Below are 19,062 nucleotides of genomic sequence, written 5' to 3'. Positions count from 1 at the left end.
GGCTCCTCTTCCCTCCTTTTGTGTTCCTTTCTCTTCAAAGCCTTCTCTCATCCACTCTACTAAAATCAGCTTGTTGTGGTGGTTAAATTTGCTGAACCACTGAGCACTTCATATGCCTTTTCTCTGGTGGCCCAGGTGGAGGTTAGGGAGACAGTGGTGTAGTGGTCAGAGGGCTGAAAAAGGGCTCACCTCTCTCTGTAGCATCTCCCCCGCACAAGCTCCCTGCCATTCATGGCTGGTTGCTGACGTGGTTCACCCCACTGCACAAGCGTCCCTCCGTCTTTGAGTCAGGTGCTGCCTCCAGGTTCGGGGGCATCTGCTGCTCAAAGCCTTGCAGCGCTGCCCTGTCTGTCTCAGGTGTCGGTGGTACATTGCCTAGAGCTGCATGCTCATTCGATGGGGGAGAGGGGCCTGGTGCCATTGTCTGTATCTGTCTTCCGCGGCTCTGTAACACTAGCCCAGACTCTATTGGCAGTGCCTTGAAGGATGTCCACCGGATCTGAGACCATTGTGGATGACAACTCTGGGATCAAAGGCTTCACCAGATTCTCCCTTATGTGGGTTTTTCGATGATGTTGAAGGTGGCATCTCCCTCTGAATTTCTGTCCACACTCTGAGCATTCAAAAGTTCTCTCCCCTGTGTGGATTCTTTGATGCTGTTGAAGATCACCACTCAAGCTGAATCTCTTTCCACACACTGAGCACTCAAAAGGTTTCTCCCCTGTTTGAGTTCTTAGGTGCCGCTGCAGACTGCGACTTTCACTGAATCTCTTTCCACACTCTGAGCATTCAAAAGGCTTCTCACCTGTGTGGGTTCTTAGATGCCGCTGAAGATGGCCTTTCCGGCTGAAGCTCTTTCCGCACTCGGAGCATTCAAAAGGTTTCTCCCCTGTGTGGGTTCTTTGATGATGGTGAAGAAGGACACTGCAATGGAATCTCTTTCCACACTCTGAGCATTCAAAAGGTTTCTCACCTGTATGGGTTCTTAGATGCCGTTGAAGACTGACACTCACTCTGAATCTCTTTCCACACTCAGAGCATTCAAAAGGTTTTCCCCCTGTGTGGGTTCTTCGATGCTGTCGAAGATCACCTCTCGAGAAGAATCTCTTTCCACACTCTGAGCATTCAAAAGGTTTTTCACCTGTGTGGGTTCTTTGATGCCGCTGAAGACTGTGACTTTCAGTGAATCTCTTTCCACACTCAGAGCATTCAAAAGGTTTCTCCCCTGTGTGGCTTCTTAGATGCTTTTGAAGATTGCCTCTCCAGCTGAAGCTCTTTCCACACTCGGAGCATTGGAAAGGTTTCTCTCCTGTGTGTGTTCTTTGATGATAGTGAAGAAGGACCCTGTAATGGAATCTCTTTCCACACTCTGAGCACTCAAAAGGTTTCTCTTCTGTGTGGGTTCTCAGATGCTGTTGAAGACTGACACTCTGTTTGAATCTCTTTCCACACTCTGAGCATTCAAAAGGTTTTTCCCCTGGGTGGATTCTTTGGTGCAAAAGGAGCTGTGATCTCCTCTGTGATTCATCTGCTTTCGCATCAGACAAATTCTTTTCACTTTCTGAGTAGACAAATGTCTTCCCTCCTGAATGGTGGGAACTCTCTCTCTGGTGTTGAATAAGGTTTGAATTTTCTGAGAACCTCTTGCCACAGTCTGAGCAGCAATACAATTTCTCTCCTATATGGATTCTCTGGTGTCTCATAAGCTCCTCTCCAGAAAGGAAGCTCTTTCCACACTGGAAGCAAGAATGGGCTTTCTTTTCAGGGTGGTCTTGCAAATCAGTATCATATTGAGTTTGATCTGAGAAATTAAGTCCCCAGTCTAACCATTTGTACGTTTCCTCCACCTTGGGAATTACTTCATGGAAATCCCCTACTTGGGAGGGAATGGGTTTTTCACTCATCTTCTCTCCAGGGCTTCCTTCCTGCCTCTCAGGTCCATCTCGATCCAATTTTTGTTCCTTGTCTCTTTCCAAAGAGAACCCCTGGAATTCCCCAACCGTCTCCTCAACATTTTCTGCTGGAATCAAGAGAGAGATCCAATCAGCACTCATGCAAGGAGATAAGCAACAAATCAGGCTCTCTTGATCAATGGGGTTGCATTTTGTTTCCATTTTCGGAGCTTCTCTCTCCCCTCCACTCAATTTGAGCTGCTGGTCAAAACGTTTCCCTGGCCAGACCCTCCTCTAGTGCTGTTTATATATTCTGACTACCCCTTCCCAAACTTCCCAATATGTATTTTAATGGAAAACATAGGAAAGAATTGGCCCCCACCCTTCACATTTGACTTGCTGTGCAGGTCTTTTGATGATTAAATACAAGAAACTATCAGAGAGTTTCCATCCTGGTGTAACCAGAGCAATAAGGAGCTAGTTTTCAGCCTTCCAAAGTACATGTTTCCTGTGGTTGGGAGGGCAGGGACTCACTCAGTGAGCCCTACAGTTAAAAGGGGACCCCCATCATTTTTTAAAGAGGTGCCAGTTGTTGGTGGAGCAGGTAAGGCTGGAAGGCATCTAGGTGACCTGTGTAGGAAAGGGCGGATGGGCCTTTGGCCCCAGTCATCAGAACAGATCTTAAATAACCCCCTTTCCTTGGAATTCTGACATAGCATGGCGGGTACAGTAACAAAATGGCTGCCACAGGAGGCGGAACAAACCATGAAATGATTGCCATAGTTGAACTTCAGTAGCACAGTGTAGATTCTTGTGCTGTGCTGGTAGCTGCTGTCAGAGCAACATTTAAAAAATCTGTACAGACAACCAAATCTCCAATAGTCAATCACAAGCCTTGCTGGGCAAAATTAACCAATTTCCTAAAAACACTTCATGGGCATCAGAAAAGTTGGACATATGCCATTATGCCCATGGGCACCACATTGGGGACTCCTGATCTAGCTACCAACTCTAGGAAACAGAAAATGGGACTTTGTCTTAATCCAGTAGGGGTATTTTCAAGTTCCCAGCCCCTTTAGTATATACAGGATTACAGACCCTCAAAAGCCACAGCTGAGCTTCCAAGCTTCCCAGATTTCAGGCCCCAGAAGGCCTCCCCTCCTCAGAATCCAGCAGGCTTTATAATTATACCAAACCAAGTGTTGCTAAGAAGTGAATCAGAAATCTTCTATGGCTATTCCTCGCCTGATCCCTAGAAGTAACCATGAAGGATACCTACTTGCAGCCAGCTCATCTGGGGAGGAAATCCTCTCTTGAGATCCTCTTGAGAAACTCTCCAGCCCTCCTTTGGATGAAAGGCTTTCATCAGTCTCTGCTGGAGTTTCTCCTACATTCCTGGCTTCTTTGGCAGAGAAAGAGAAGAAATGACAAACATAAGAACATGATTCTTGTATTGGGAAGGAAAGACATCCAAGGAAGAGAACAATTTCTTCTGGAAGGATGGAAACATGGTAAAGATCAACGTCCACAATCCTAACCACTTTAAGGGAGACAGATCCATCCCAGAGCACAGACACAGAGAGTGACTGTAATCTCAACTGCGGAAAAAGCATGTTGTAATGGTTGGCAAGCAAGAAATTAGGATTTGACCCCTTCCAGAGTCTTTCTGAGGGCCTCTCAGCCCCACCTTGCCTCAAGCCAGGACACCGTCTCTGGCTTCGGTGATGGCCACAACACTGGCCTCAGTTATCCCGGAGCCAGCCAGGCGGCTTGGGTCACTCTACCTGGCCATGCTGAACATTGCGTTTGCTGCCATCCCAAGGCCCTAAGGAGGGGCTAAGTAATGCTTCTAAAAATGTATTGCTCGTCATGATTTTAATTCATGCATGATCCCAATGGCAGCAGTTTACACCTTTGGCACCTGTGAAATTTCCTTACCCAGAGAGGCCACGCTCCCATAGTTCTCCAGCATGACTTCCCTGTAGAGAGCTCTTTGGACTGGATCCAGCAGGGCCCACTCTGCCTCAGTAAAATAAACAGTCACCTCCTCAAAGTTAAATGGACACTGAAAGAAAAAGCAGATTCCCTCCTCAGAGATCATGGCAGGCAGAGACGGCACACTGGAAGGTTGTTCTGGGAGGATGCAGGATGGAGAGTTTGGCATGAGTAAAGCAAGTGGCATTCAGAACCTCTCTCACTTGGACTGCAGGAGCAAATGACCTCCTGAGAAAGAAGGGGGGACCCAGACTGTCTCCCTCTCATCTCCCCTACCTGGACTGGGGGTGCAGCAGCCATTTCCACACACATGCCAAAATGAAGGATTGACGTCTCCTCACTGCCTGCAAAGGAGACAAAATTAGAAGGGAGAGTGTTAGCCTAGACTTCCTATTTTGTTTGCTTGTTTGAATCCTGCTTCACACACCCAGGGCTGTGAAACATTGCTCTATGTACACTGAACGGAACTTGTGATGATTTTTAGTAAACTGTGGGAGATGCAGAAGCATCAGGTACCCATATTTTAGGCTTCTGTGAGAGGTGATTAATGCCTTGTTGACTCTGGAGCTCTAAAAGGTGATTGCTGGATCAGACTAAAGGGCTCCTTAGCCCAGGCACAAGCATTCATTCTCCCCTCGGCGGGGCCCTTCCATGTCCCATGTTGAGATCGGTAGGAGAACGAGAGGGGGCTGAAACTGATGTCACATGATAGGTCGTTGTCCAGCCAAAAACCCATATGTGATTTTAGCATATCAGTCAATGCTTTGAAAAATCTAGAGGAATACTAATAGGTTTCCAGAGCATCTGCGTCCAGGTTTTCGGCCAGATGAGACTTCACAACCATTCACCGCATGCCTCAAACATTAGCTCACATGGGTGCCAGACACCAGCCTGGCATCCCTAATCCTGTATCCTGTTACTGACTGTGGCCCACCAGATGCCTTTGGCAAGGCTTTAAGAAGGTGCATGGAAGCCAAAATATTGGCCCCTAGCAATGGGTTTTCAGAGGTATCCTGCCCCAGAACATGGAGGTTCCATTTATTCATGGTGTTTAATAGCTGGGCCCAGATTTGTCTATATTTCCTTTTTTTAAAACCACCTGGAGTCCCACTAACAGAAAGAAGGTGAGATAGGAATATTTTAATTTATGTGAATAAGAATGGAATTGCCTTCCTTGAATTTCTCTAAACCCCATCACCACATCCTATGGCTCTGAGTCCCAGAAGTTACATCTGTGTTGCATGCAGAAGTATTTATTTTTTCACTTGTCCTAAACCTTCTACCCACCAACTTCACTATGTGTCCCAGTCCCATCCAGGCACAAGGCACCCTTACCATGTGAGAGGCCATCTTGGGCAAGCTCCTGGCCCTGAGCCCTCTGCCCTTCCTCCAATGGAGCTCCTTCCGCCACAGAGAAGTTAGCTTCAGTCTTCACGGAGGGTCCCCGCATCTGAAACAGCAGAAGGGAGATGGGTAAGGGAAGGAATGGGACAGGCCGAGGAGATGGATCCTGCCCCACTCCCAGACTCCTCACTCCTGCATCGACCAGCAGAGCTGCTTCAACCACGGGGGCAAGAATCGGGGATGGGTTTTCTTCCCAGCCTAGTCAATTCTCTGCAGTATCTGGGAAGGAAGCTTTAGGATAAGACTGTTGCTGGAACTGAGTGAATTGAAAACCCCTCACCTGCTCTGCCTGCCTCTTCTCCTCTGCCTGACTCAGGAGGAAACCTTCAGCCAGGGCCACCGCCTGGGAACTGGTCTCCGGCCCACATCCCCTGACCCAGCACTGCATTTCCTGGGGCAGGACAGCCAGGAACTGCTCCAGGATCACCAGGTCCAGGATCTGCTTCTTGGTGTGGCTCTCTGGCTGCAGCCAGTGGTTGCAAAGTCCATGAAGCTGGCTGCAAACCTCTCGGGGCCCATCAGCGTCATTGTAACGAAACTGTCGGAAATGTGGCCTATGTACATCTGAGTTCACGGTGTCTTGATCCAGGATCTCTGGCACAGCTCTTTCCCAGAATTCAACACCACTCCCTGCTTGGATGGGAGGGGGGCCTTCCCTTGACCTCTTGCCAATTCCAAGCCCTTCTGGGTCCTCCTCTTCCATCTCCTTCCCCTTCATTTGGGTAGCTTCCAACTGTGGAAAGATAAGCTTATTCACGCGGCTGTGAAGAGAGAGAGGATTGAATAGAGGGGGTGGGGGAAACCCAAAGAAAATGAAGCTCCATCACCTGGTCAAGAAACACCGAAGGACTGCTCTGGTGGATCAAAAGGGCTGTCCTTTTTGTAGTCTGCATATCAGGATTAATGTCAATGTGCTGTATTACGCATCAAGCTTTTTTTTAGATATGCCTGTTTGGCCCATCAATAAAGTAAACTACCGTATCTCTATTTGTCACTTTAAATACATGTTGCAAATGCTTAGCCTCCCATTTCTAGGGATGAGTCTGTCTAAAGGCTGCACCTCAAGGTACGCTGGATCTCTGAATAAAATGACTGGCAATTCACAGCGGGTAGCCGTGTTAGTCTGTCCGCAGTAGTAGAAAAGAGCAAGAGTCCAGTAGCACCTTAAAGACTAACCTTTAGTCTTTAAGGTGCTACTGGACTCTTGCTCTTTTCTACTAACATGACCGGGACAGCGTTTGGCAGAAGCTCTGCGCAAGCAGCCAGCGGAGGGGAAGGGGGCAGAGGAGTGTCAGGGCGCTCCAGGGTGGGGCGGAGGGACTGTTGAGATGAAGGAGGGGGAGGCAACCAACCAACCCCCAGGGAAACAGCAGGTGGGGGGCACGTGTCCCATGGGGCATACGTGTCACAGAGCATGAATGATCCCTCCCGCGTGATGAAGCCCGAGACTCGTTTCTGGGCCTCCCTGCAATGGATCCTTTTTGATCCCTGCAATTGAGTTTGATTTAATTGCATTGACAAAATTCAGATCCCCCCCCCCAACAAGGGTCCCCAAGATGGCTAACGAATTAAAGCAGACATTAAGCAAATCACATTGCAAAATAAAGAAAGACTCAATCAAGGAAGCCGCAGCCTTCAGTTTGCAAGATCTGAGCAAGGCTGTCAAAGTTAGGACATTTGGGAGGACTTTCATTCATTGGGTCGCCATGAGTCGGAAGCGACTTGACGGCACTGAACACACGCACATTGCAAAATAATGTGAAACCCCACCCCAACCCTCAAAAAAGCACACGGTAGCAGCATTTCTTTCTTCCAAGTCTTACCTGTGAGCAACCCTTCCTAGGATCCGGCTGCAAGGCTTTTCCCTGCTGTTGCCTATCAGAAGCCCTTCCTGGTCTCTCCCCCCCCCCATTCAGCAGCAAAGCCTCCCCCACCCCCCAGCACCGGAAAAGAGCCTTTCTCCCCCCCCTTCCCCCAATGCTCGGCCTCTCCAGCAAACAGCTCCGTCGGTTTAACCCTTCCTGTGCTGCAGATGCATGGAAAAAAACGCTCCCTGCTCTTTCCACGAGGAGCAGCGCCCAGACCCGGCTGGTGGGAGTCGGTTTCAGCCAGGCTGCCGTCAGAGACGCCCTATGCAGCTCTGGAGTAACTGCACAGGGTTGGAGTAACGATAGGGCTGCCCTGGAGTAACTGCACAGGGTGGTGCTCCCGTGCTGTTCAGCCATCTGACAATGAGTGGTGGTGGGGGAAGTAAAGGCAAACTCACACGAACACATGAAGCTGCCTGATACTGAATCAGACCCTGGGTCCATCGAAGTCAGAATTGTCCACTCAGGCCGGCAGCGGCTCCCCAGGGTCTCAGGCAGAGGTCTTTCACATAACCTGCCTGCCTAGTTCCCTTGAACTGGAGATGCCGGGGATTGAACCTGGGGCCTTCTGCATGTCAAGCAGATGCTCTGCCTCTGAGCCATGGCCCCTCTCCAAGGCTCTCCATGGTCTCAGGCAGCGGTCCTTCACATCACCTACTCCCTTTAACTGGAGATGCAGGGGACTGAACCCGGGACCTTCTGCATGCCAAGCAGATGCTCTGCCACGGAGCCATGGCCCCTCTCCAAGGCTCTCCAGGGTCTCAGGCTGAGGTCTTTCACATCACCTGCCTGCCTAGTTCCCTGTAACTGGAAATGCCGGGATTGAAACCGGGGCCTTCTGCATGCCAAGCAGATGCTCGACCACTGAGCCATGGCCCCTCTCCAAGGCTCTCCAGGATCTCAGGCAGAGGTCTTTCACATCACCTTCCTGCCTAGTTCCCTTTAACTGGAGATGCCGGGGATTGAACCCGGGACCTGCTGCATACCAAGCAGATGCTCTGCCACTGAGCCATGGCCCCTCTCCAAGGCTCTTCAGGGTCTCAGGCAGAGAGAGGTCTTTCATATCACCTGCCTGCCTAGTTCCCTTTAACTGGAAATGCCGGGATTGAACCCGGGGCCTTCTGCATGCCAAGCAGATGCTCTACCGCTGAGCCACAGCCCCTCCCTGAGGGAGGTTATGGGGAGCAATTCAACCGCTCCCTCTGACTTCCTGGGGACTGACAGTCGTGATTCTGCCCTATCGGTCATAGGGTCGCCCTCTCTGACTTGAGAAATTCCTAGAGATTTGGCCCCTCTCTCTGCCCTCAGAGCCTTTGGCGGATATTTAAATAACTGTTTTCAGGTGGTCTAAGAAAGGGCATCTTTTACATCACCGTGTATACTTGCAGACAGTTTTTGTGGTGGTGGAAAGTGCTGTGAAGTCACAGCTGACTTGGGGTGACTCCACAGCATTTTCAAGGCGAGAGCGGCTGGAGGTGGTTTGCCATGGCCTGCCTCTGCATCTTGATCCTGGACCTGATCCTGAGGTCTCCCATCCAAACAGTAGCCAGGGTGGGTCTGAGAGAACTGTGTTTGGGCCAAGGTCACCCAGCAGGTTTCACGTGGAGGAGTGGGGAATCAAACCCGGTTCTCCAGATTAGAGTTTGCATGCTGGCTCTTGCACACAGTTTTAGGCAGGACTTTTGTGTGTGTGCAGTACTCACAGGTACTGAGGACTGGCACCTTTTGGGGGTTGTTCGGCCAAGTCCTGAGATGCACATTCCTGTCAATCTCCCCGTCTCCTTCTGATCATCTAATTACCTTCCCAGGTGATTTTTGGTTTCTGACTAATCTGGGTAACGCTTTCAATTATGAGCACATCTCTCAGAAACACTGTCCATTGGCCTTCTTTAGACAGAGCATGTGGCCCTGTCCATTGCTGTGATGTGGGAATTGGAAAGGAAGGAGACGAGTCAGCAATGGCGGTGCAACCAGACCTGGCCCTTGGGGGCCAGCGGGAGTTTAATATAGAGCAGAAGGCTGGAATGTAACCTCTGATCAGCAGAGCAGGTCAGCAGACCTGAGTAACTATGGTAACCAAGACAGTTGATAGTAGCGTTTACTAGGACATGATGCGCACTGCGAAGCATAATACTAGATACAATTCTACTGCAAGGAGCTGGGACCAAAGAATGTAGCTACCCAAGAACAAAGGCAGTCTGTCCCAACTGCCCACTCAAGGCCTAGTGACGGGATGTTCCCAGCGTCACGGCTGGATTGCTTACCAGCAATCCAGCTCGGCCAAGACCCTTCACCCTAGCCCTATACCCTATAGCTAGACCCCCCAAAACCCTGCTCTTAACGGTGGTGTGCCAACAACGTATAGAGCAAGACCTTGTTCTTTACAGCGGTGGCGTGCCAACAACGCCGGGGGTTTCGCCATGGGTCTAGGGGTTCAAACCCCACATCTCCCCCTTTTTAGTTTTAAGCTGGTAATAAGCATAGTACATGGTCCGACGTTGCAACTGCTCCTGTTCCTTAGAGAAAGCAAATAAGTTGTACAGATTAGGGAGACATTGGATGAAGCATCCCAATGCAATCAAACCAGCAATAAGTTCAAGCAGTGCTAGAAAGGACGCTCGCAGAGCATATGACGCAAGTTTTCCAGTTCGTCTTCAATGGTTTTGTTCAGGTCATGGAATGTGACTTTGCAACCTGCCTGACCGACAATCTTACAAAACCCACCTTGCCAAGCCAGGAGAAAATCTAAAGCAAAGCGGTGCTGTAAGGTGATGTGATGCAATTCAGAAATTTCATGCTGCAAGTCTTGAATCAGGCGGCTTGTAGCATTGACAGTCATTTTTAACCTACAAGTGAGACCTAAGATGGAATGACGGTTTTCCTGGGCAATGATCCCCGGGTAGCTTCCCAGAGTCAAAAGTCCAGTAAGACCAGCCCTTAAGGCGCGACCCCAGTCACTTCCCCACTGAGTTGGGTGTCCACAATTACCTGATCTGAACACCCGGGGCCAAGGGGGGCCGCTGCGGCACGCCTCACTTTGTGATGGACCACATGTGTCCTAGAAGCATCCAGGACTTGGACTGGTATTGTAAGATACCCAAGAGCCGCACAGTGATATTTTCCTGGGTGATAGTTGGTAGCCCACCCTGAACCCCAAAAGAACCAAAGGTTGGGATTTCGGATGAGCCAGTTGCCACAAATACTTCCAGAGGTTAGCTGGGAAGCATTGGGAGAAAACATCGGAAAGTGTGATACAGCTGTTGTATGGTGGTGTTCATGAGAGTGAGATTGGGCTGAAAGGAGGAGTTAAAGTTACCCCAAAGGTAAAAGCAGTTAGAACAAGCAGTATAATTGACAGCATTATTTCCCCACAGTTTATCAACAGTAGTCTTATAAGTCCAGTGAGAAAACTGAGGATTGTTAGCATAACAACAGAAACACAACCCAGGTAGAGAACGATGAAACCGAAATTTGTGAAAAGGAGTATTGTTCCAGTGAGAGTCAGTGATTGATGCAAACAATGTTGACTGGTTCAAGTTCTGTAGTTCAGCAAGAACCAGTTCAGGTGCATTGAAGGGAGTAGGCAAAAAGGACATAATAAAGGAGGTTCATAAATCAAAGAGACGTTTTGTCCATGAAATGCAAACATGTAAGCAGCAAGTTTGGTGCAGAGAAATCATGCTTGACCCCCTGCACCCCAGAGCTCAAGAGGCAGAAACACAAGTTGAGCAGGACTGAATTTGCAGTCAGCTGAGCAAAAACAGCAGCGAGGAAGTGCTCTGGGGTCACAGGCAGGTGTTGCTTGGCCAACTCCTGTTGGGCTTGCTCGGACAAGGTTTTGAGATCCCCCCAAGTGACAGAAGGGCTTGGTTTGCGCCCACGCCTCCTCTTGGCCATAGGCTCACGATCCCCCAACTGAAGGCGGAATTGAGGAATCGGGTTGGAGGACTCCAGTGGAGGAAGCAGGCTGGGGAGACTCTGATGCCACGCCATGGAAATCAGGCCGCACACACCGAGCAGGCACCCACAGAGGTCCGGTAGGAGTTTGGACAGCAGCGTAGCCCCGGCCCCACGTGATAAGAGGCACTGGCCCGTGCCAGTGGGGGTCGGGCAGACGGCAATACCGCACCAGGGGCTGTTGCAGCGGCTCGTCGGCCTGGAAATGCCGCTGAGTCCTAGTAAGAAATTTTGAATTAAAAGAGAGAAGGTTAAGATGGTTGAGAGTAAAGAGAGCCTGAGCCAAGAGGCTCTCTTTGTCCAAGAGGGAGAGGCCAACTCCCCCTTGTTTTTTAAGTTTTTCAAGCATGCGCTTGAGGGTGCCGTTGGCACGTTCCACGATGGCTTGGCCCGCGGAATTGTATGGGATGCCAAAGGTATGGCGTATGTGCCATCGTGCACAAAAGGCAGCGAAGGTGGAGGAACAATAGGCAGGGCCATTGTTCTGTTTTTAGTGCAGAGGGAACACCCATGACCGAAAAGGCACGGACCAAATGGGTGCAGACGTGCTTCACTTTCTCCCCTTTGTGAGGAGATGCAAAGAGATACCCAGAGGAGGTATCCACGACCACATGAAGATGATTCCAGGGGGCAAAGGGAGTAAAGTGAGTAACATCCATTTGCCATAATTGAGCGGCTCCAAAACCTCAAGGGTTTACACCTGTGGAAGGAAAAGAAGCCCGCCTAGAGCACTGAGGACATTGTTGAATGATGGCAGAGGCTTTTGCAAGGGCAAATGAAAGTGTTTTGCTAAGGCCTTGGCATTCTGGTGATGCATGGCATGACTTTTAATGGGAGAGAGAGCAGCATAGGAAACAAATCTTTTGGCTTGTCACCACCACTGAACATGTGCAGAGTGCACTTTGAAAACGGGCAGGTTTCAGGTTGGGAGAGCAATGAGGCTTCCAATGCTTACAAGTGATGGTAGTTTACACAAAGCAAGTTGCAAAAAATTTTGTTGTCAAAAAATTAAGCAAAAATATAAGTAAAAGAAAAATAGAGCTCCTGTGTTTCAGATTATGAAGGTCCTTGCTGTGAATCTGCTAAATTTTAAGCAAACCATAAGGTTTTTGCAAAAAGGCCCAAAAAAGACAGAAAGTGATGGCACCTCTGTGCTTACACAGAGTGTCAGGGCTTGCTTTGCAAGCCAGAGAGCAAGACCTAAAAAAAAATTCCTTTAGAAGTGGAGCTTGCGAGGAGGGGGGTGCAGGATAGAGCGGTGCAAAGGAATGTGTTCCTTTACCAGTCAAGGCCATTGGAGAGTACATCTTATCTCTGTACAGGCAAGGAGCAAACGGGCACCCTCCCTCTTTGGAGTGGGGGTACGGTGAATGCATTTCTATAGCAAAGTGTGAGCTGTAGGAAAAGTGTTACTGGGCCTGATGATTGCGTTCCTCCCCCTATTTCTCGGAATGAAGGCAGATGGGCTATTCAAAGAAGGTTTCTGCTTGAGATTTGGTAGGCATTTTAAAACCCTTTTCTAGTGTTAATTCACAAGCTTTTTGTACCATTTTATCAGCTGCAAAGCTGGATTTAAGAGTTTGGACAAATTTGTCATTGGTCCTGGAGTGTGCCAGTCCGGAGATACCTTGGAAGTTTGGCAGGCACAGATCAATGCAAAATCAGATTCCCCAGTCCTTGTAATTTGTTTTCTTTTACATCTGACTTTTAACAGCCAATACTTAAATCAAAATGCAAAGGTAAACAGGAGAAATTTCCTAAAGGAGGAGAGGACTGAGGTATACAAATGCTTGATCATTACTAAAGGGAAGACTTTCCTTGTGCAATGAAAGTAACCGTACTTATTTAACTATAATATGAGGACACAGAAATAGTTTTCTTGCCTTTCTTAGACATGGTGAGAGGGCATACATTTGCAGTTGGAAATCAAAACATGCAGGGTGGGGGGAGAGCCTGCTCCCCACAATGTGTTTGAGAGGAACCGGTCGGCTTCCTCACAAACAAGCACCCTAAAAGTACCAGTTAAAACACACACACACACATAAGCTTATTTTTACAAGAGCATAATATGACTAAAAGCTACACATTTTTCAATTTCAGGGCTAACATTCAGGGCTAAAAGACAAAAGAAAAAAACCAGGCCTCCATACTAAGGAGGCTTTTGTCACTATACTAAGCATTCATTTCTTCTTTATCATTACTCAGAACAAACCCTTATTTTCCCCTCATATTGCTTTTGTACACACTTTTACACTTCATACACACAGTAAAGAAATGGATGTCACACACACAAAGGGACTCTTAGGCGTTGCAAAGCTTCCACTTTACCACCAGGCAGCGGCCAGTGGTCGATCCACACATAGTTATTTGAAAGCCATGACAAAGCGAAGGCACGAGGCTTAGGCATTAGTGACTAAAGTAGCCTTTAATTGAGACAAAAGGTCTCGTCCCAAAGATTGATTTTAAGTGGGACGACAATGGAGTACATACTCCCATCTAATGCAGTGGAACCCCCCACCCCCCAGACAGCAGATGAACGTTCTAGAGGCCAGGAGGGGTCCCAATCATGAAAGGTGGTTACAGAAACATCAGCACTAGTATCAAGGAGATTTTTTAACTTTTACCTTGAACCTCATACTCACGACTTGGTTTCAGAAGTCAGATGTTTTCAGGACCAAGGTAATCTGTAAGGAATCAAAAGACAACTTCCCCTTGTCCCCCTCCCAGTGCGGGAGTGGGACAAGGTGCGCAAGGTGCGCACAGGAAGCACCCTCCTTTAATTTGAAAGGAAGAGCGCTCCAACACTGCAAGACAATAGGTACATTATCCTGGACCACAACACTGCTCTGACCCATAAGCCTGATCAGCAGTGATATCAGCAGTGACACTGAGCTGGGCTGCAGCACCATCCCAGACCACATACTGAGTCTTCTGACTAAGAATCAGTCTCATCAAAACTTTCCAATTTCTAGGCAACATACCATAACCAGTACAAAGCCCCTCAATCATACCTTGAAAGTAGGTTGACTGAAGGCCGTTCTCCTTTATTGCTTTATTCAACTCCCGAAGAAGTGAATAAGGCAAAGGAGCCCATTGCAGCGTGACAATCCCCTGAGCGTCTTGCTCACGCGTCAATGGAAAAAATGCAGGCGGTTCCCCCTCCCACTCTTCGGAAAGATCCAGGTCCCCATTGCAACGGGCTGCCTGGACTGCCAGCGCCACTTTTGATCGAGGCGGTGGACAAGCAGGAGAAGGAGGGACAGGTGAAGAAGGCATGGGAGTTAAAGACGAGGCTGCAGGGAGGAGAACCAAAGACGAGGCTGCAGGGAGGAGAACCAAAGACGAGGCTGCAGGGAGGAGAGCCGGATAGGGGGGCGGTAGCACCTCCACAGCAGGTTGCAAGAGCATGTTGGCCACTGGCGTCCCAGCGCAGACAGCTCTATCAACCTTTTGCCAGGCAAGAATAATTTGCACTGGTTCACGAGGCTCACCCTTCAATTCCCTTCCTATTCGTTCCCAGTCTCCTGGATTGAAAGTGCCTTCCTGGGGATACCAGGGACACTGACAATCAATCTCCCGTAGGAGATCCTTGAGATCTGCCACTGACATTGAATCCCCGCCACACTGCCTAACCAACTGATGAAGTTCTTTAGCATGCTTTACCTGTTCCGTAGATAATGTTTCACCCATACTTACCAAAGGGAGCCAAAAGCCGAGGGAGCAAAAGCCGAGGGAGCTGACAAGCCGAGGGGGCCGAAGCCGAAAGCGCGCAGAGACTTGTCAGCCGTGGTAAGCGGGCAGAGTCCGTTGGATCACGTCGGCGGCACCAGATGTGGGAATTGGAAAGGAAGGAGACGAGTCAGCAATGGCGGTGCAACCAGACCTGGCCCTTGGGGGCCAGCGGGAGTTTAATATAGAGCAGAAGGCTGGAATGTAACCTCTGATCAGCAGAGCAGGTCAGCAGACCTGAGTAACTATGGTAACCAAGACAGTTGATAGTAGCGTTTACTAGGACATGATGCGCACTGCGAAGCATAATACTAGATACAATTCTACTGCAAGGAGCTGGGACCAAAGAATGTAGCTACCCAAGAACAAAGGCAGTCTGTCCCAACTGCCCACTCAAGGCCTAGTGACGGGATGTTCCCAGCGTCACGGCTGGATTGCTTACCAGCAATCCAGCTCGGCCAAGACCCTTCACCCTAGCCCTATACCCTATAGCTAGACCCCCCAAAACCCTGCTCTTAACGGTGGTGTGCCAACAACGTATAGAGCAAGACCTTGTTCTTTACAGCGGTGGCGTGCCAACAACGCCGGGGGTTTCGCCATGGGTCTAGGGGTTCAAACCCCACACTGTGAGGGCAAAATTGAGGTGGGAAGACAACCGTACACCCCTCTCCATCTCCTTGGCAGAAGGAGGGGATTTTAATAGGACTCAAAAACAAATAAAACTCATGTTCAAAGACACAGCCTTGTCCTTGTGGAGCCCCGTTTTAGTGCCAGCCTTTCCTACGCTGAGGATTCACCAACGGGCACTTCTGTGGGCCACATTGCCTCCTTGAGGACTGGCAGCTTGGGAAGCTGCAGCTTTGCCTCCCGAGGAGCTCACCATGCCACCAGCCCACACGTTAACCCCCAATAGGCCTTTTGTGCAAAACCCTCTCTTCCCCCAGTCTGCTGCCTCCTGCTTGCAACATCTGTGGCCAGCCACCCCTTGAAGCACTGCAAACCTTTCCCTTTCTGCTTTCAGGCTCCCTAGTGCAAATTCCACCCCCAAGCCCCACCAAGGAACATGCTGCTGCTTCAGATGCACCCCCCCCCAAGCAAAAAACAAGCAGCTCCCCTGGTCCTAGGTGAGTGTGGGTAGGAGAGGTCTCTCTCCCTCTCCTCTTCCCCATTTTCCCTGACAGATGCTTTTCTCCTACCCAGGCAGTGATTTCCCTATTTCTCCTTGTCTCTGTGGGTCTGCCAAATCCTGAGCTCATCCAAATCCAAAGAAGGAGGCATGTGTAGGATCTAGCCCCAAAGCAGTGGCGTCAACTACAGGAGAGGAAAATGCATTCATAAGAGCAGGCAGAAAGTCTATGGAAATACGTTTCTAAATAAAACGTAATGAAAATAGAGCTTTCACAGAGACAGCAATAAAGATGCAATCTCAATTTTTGAAAAACATTTTTTTAGATATTTATACTTCTCATTTTCCCCAATGGGTAGAGTTGCCAACCTCCAGGTACTAGCTGGAGATCTCCTTATACTGCAACTGATCTCTAGTCAATAGAGATCAGTTCACCTGGAGAAAATGGCTGCTTTGACCATTGGACTCTATGGCATTGAAGTCCCTCCCCTCCCCAAACCCCGCTCTCCTCAGGCTCCGCCCTAAAAATCTCCAGGTATTTCCCATTCCGGAGCTTGCAACCCTACCAATGGGAACCCAAGGTGGGTTACTGCATTGACTTCCCTTTCCCTTTTTTATCCTCCCAACAACACTGTAAGGTAGGTTAGACTGAGAGGCAGAGGGCCTGTAGGGAACTGTAGGAGGGAAAATCCTCTCCCCCACTCAAGGCAGCAAGACCATTGGATGAAAACGCTGACCATAAATGCTTTGGAGGCATTTTCTTCTCTCCAGACTATCTGGGAGTTACGAGGAGGGTGGGGCTGCCAGTTCACCAAGGGTGAAATCTCCTGTCCCTTGAATGGATGCTTCATGAGTGGAAATGGGCAGCTGAACGTTTTCCTGGCCTGGATGCATGCCAAGCAGGGACCCAAGCCCTCTCTCCCACCACAGAGTGCCCCCCCTCCATCCACAGGCCATGTGCCATCCACATCTCATCTCTCATAGCAAGCAAAGAATTCTTTCCAGGAGAGCAGATAAGAAAATCCCCCACACGTGCACACAATTCATATGGGACTCATGTTGCTTTTAGACCTCTACAACACAGGAGCTTAGTTACATGGAGGCCCAGAGAGGACAGGGACCCTCCTTTCTCTCAAACTGGGGGGGGGGACTTTGTGGGGCCAGCTCTCTCTCCCCCCCTCTACAGCTCTCTCCAGATATCCAGAACTCTGCCTTCATGCCCAAATGTCTTTAAAGGAGAGCTGCCAAGTAACCAGGAGAAACTCCAGCCTGCTCAGCTCCTGGGCTTTTGACAGGTGGTTTCATCTGCAGAGATCAGGAAGGGAATCCGTTCTGAGCCTGCAGGGAAACCTGATCCCCTCCTGCTCGGTTCTGGAGATCCAGCCCCAGTTCCAGGGGGCAGATCCAGAGCTGTCGAAGCTCCCTGGAAAATGAGGCTGTCCTGACCGCCTCCTTCCTGGCCCTGCTATGCATGTAGGACCCAGAGACCCCCTTGAAGTGCTGCCCAGTCTGGGGGAGCTTCTCCACTGTCCCATACCACAGGTATTTACCCTCCCAGGCACTGAAGGGAGGGTGTCCAGTGGAATGCCAGAGCTCAATTCAGGTCCTGGTGTTTTAAAATATTTTTTTAAATGGCCTTGGTGAGGGGGTGGAGGGACTACTCATTAAATCTGCAGATGACACCAAATTGGGAGGAGTAGTGAACACCCTGGAAGTCAGAGACAGAATACAATGAGTTCCAATGAGATATGATCACACAGGAAAAGTGGGTGCATGTGAACAGGATGCAGTTCAACAAGGACAAGTGCAGAGTTCTACATCTGGGTAACAAAAATGAGAAGTACACATACTGGATAGGGGGATACAAGGGTAGCAATGTGTGTGAACGAGATCTTGGGGTACAGGTGGACTGTAAGCTGAATATGAGCAGTCAGTGTAATGTAGCAGCAAAAAAAAGCCAATGTGGTCTTGGGGTGTATCAACAGAGGCATAAAATCCGAATTGCAAGATGTCCTAGTTCTGCAGTACACCGCATTGATCTGGCTGAACCTTGAGTAGTGTGTGCAGTTCTGGAGGCCTCAATTCCAAAAGAATGGGGACAGAACGGAGCGGATGTAATGACTGGAAGATCAGACTTTCTAATATCTCTTTATTCTGTATTATTATTTTATACTATGTTTTTGTTTGTGTGTGTATATATAAATATATATAAATGATTTCAAAAAGACATGCCACACTCATTTATTTGATTAAAAAAATCTAATAACGTGGTGTCTATGGCTGAGTATAAGCCTCTGGGTGTGGGTCCCTTCTCAGTCTGTGTTTCAGACAGGCTTTTAGAACTACACCTGCTTAAGTAGCCATGAGAAAGGACTTGATCTGGAAAAGGAAGAAGGGGTGGAGAGTGTCCCTGCTAACTATCAGTACCATAGATGGTCATATTCTTTGCTGGCAAGTAGCAAAGATGCTAATTGGGGGCATTATCCTTTGGTGGCTCTGGCCCTATCTGGCTGATCAGTCCCAGAAGCAGGGTTGAGGGACAACCCCTAATAATATGGATCAAAAAAGAAGAGATGACAATATACTTCTTTGCAATACATAGTAAACATTACATATTAATTAAAACACTAATAGTTCCCTAATAATCATATTGTAAAACAAAGATTTTCAATACTTATAAAATACAATTTTAAATTAAACATTATTTAAAACCAGATTACTATTAAATTAAATTATTGAATCAAACATAATCAAACAATTTCTTACAAAAATCTTATAGATGCCAAAGATAGAGGAGGTTTGGCGTTCCCTGATTTAAGATGGTATTATGAAGCGTCTTGTTTTGTCTGGTTAAGACAATGGATTTTGTTAGAAAATCCCAGATTATTAGATTTAGAAGGATACAATATGAGATTCGGTTGGCACGCGTATTTATGGTATGATAAAGACAGGGTGAATAAAGATTTTAAGCATCATATTATAAGAGCAAGTTTATTACAAGTTTGGAAGAGATATAAGAGAGGTTTTGAATCTAAAACTCCAGGACAGCTTAGACCCCTGGAGGCTTTTTCAAGAAGAGGTCCAAATATGG

At 48.6% G+C, this 19,062-nt stretch overlaps 1 protein-coding gene across 1 annotated transcript; it reads right to left on the bottom strand.

Annotated features, from left to right (window-relative positions):
* Nucleotides 1–389: 389 nt before the first annotated feature.
* Nucleotides 390–15,728, bottom strand: LOC130486697 (zinc finger and SCAN domain-containing protein 2-like). Its single transcript, XM_056859983.1, has 7 exons — nt 15,643–15,728; nt 11,173–11,334; nt 5,572–6,052; nt 5,223–5,337; nt 4,229–4,231; nt 3,172–3,294; nt 390–2,020 (listed from the first exon to the last, which is right to left on the bottom strand). Exons 1-7 carry the CDS (start codon nt 15,726–15,728, stop codon nt 390–392), a joined length of 2,601 nt encoding a protein of 866 aa, XP_056715961.1.
* Between the last annotated feature and the right edge of the window lie 3,334 nt (nt 15,729–19,062).

This window comes from Euleptes europaea, chromosome 1 (assembly GCF_029931775.1).
Source record: "Euleptes europaea isolate rEulEur1 chromosome 1, rEulEur1.hap1, whole genome shotgun sequence".
NCBI classification, from domain to species: Eukaryota; Metazoa; Chordata; class Lepidosauria; order Squamata; family Sphaerodactylidae; genus Euleptes; species Euleptes europaea.
The sequence above is the reverse complement of the archived record's forward strand: the minus strand, read 5'-3'. Positions and strand labels throughout refer to the sequence as shown.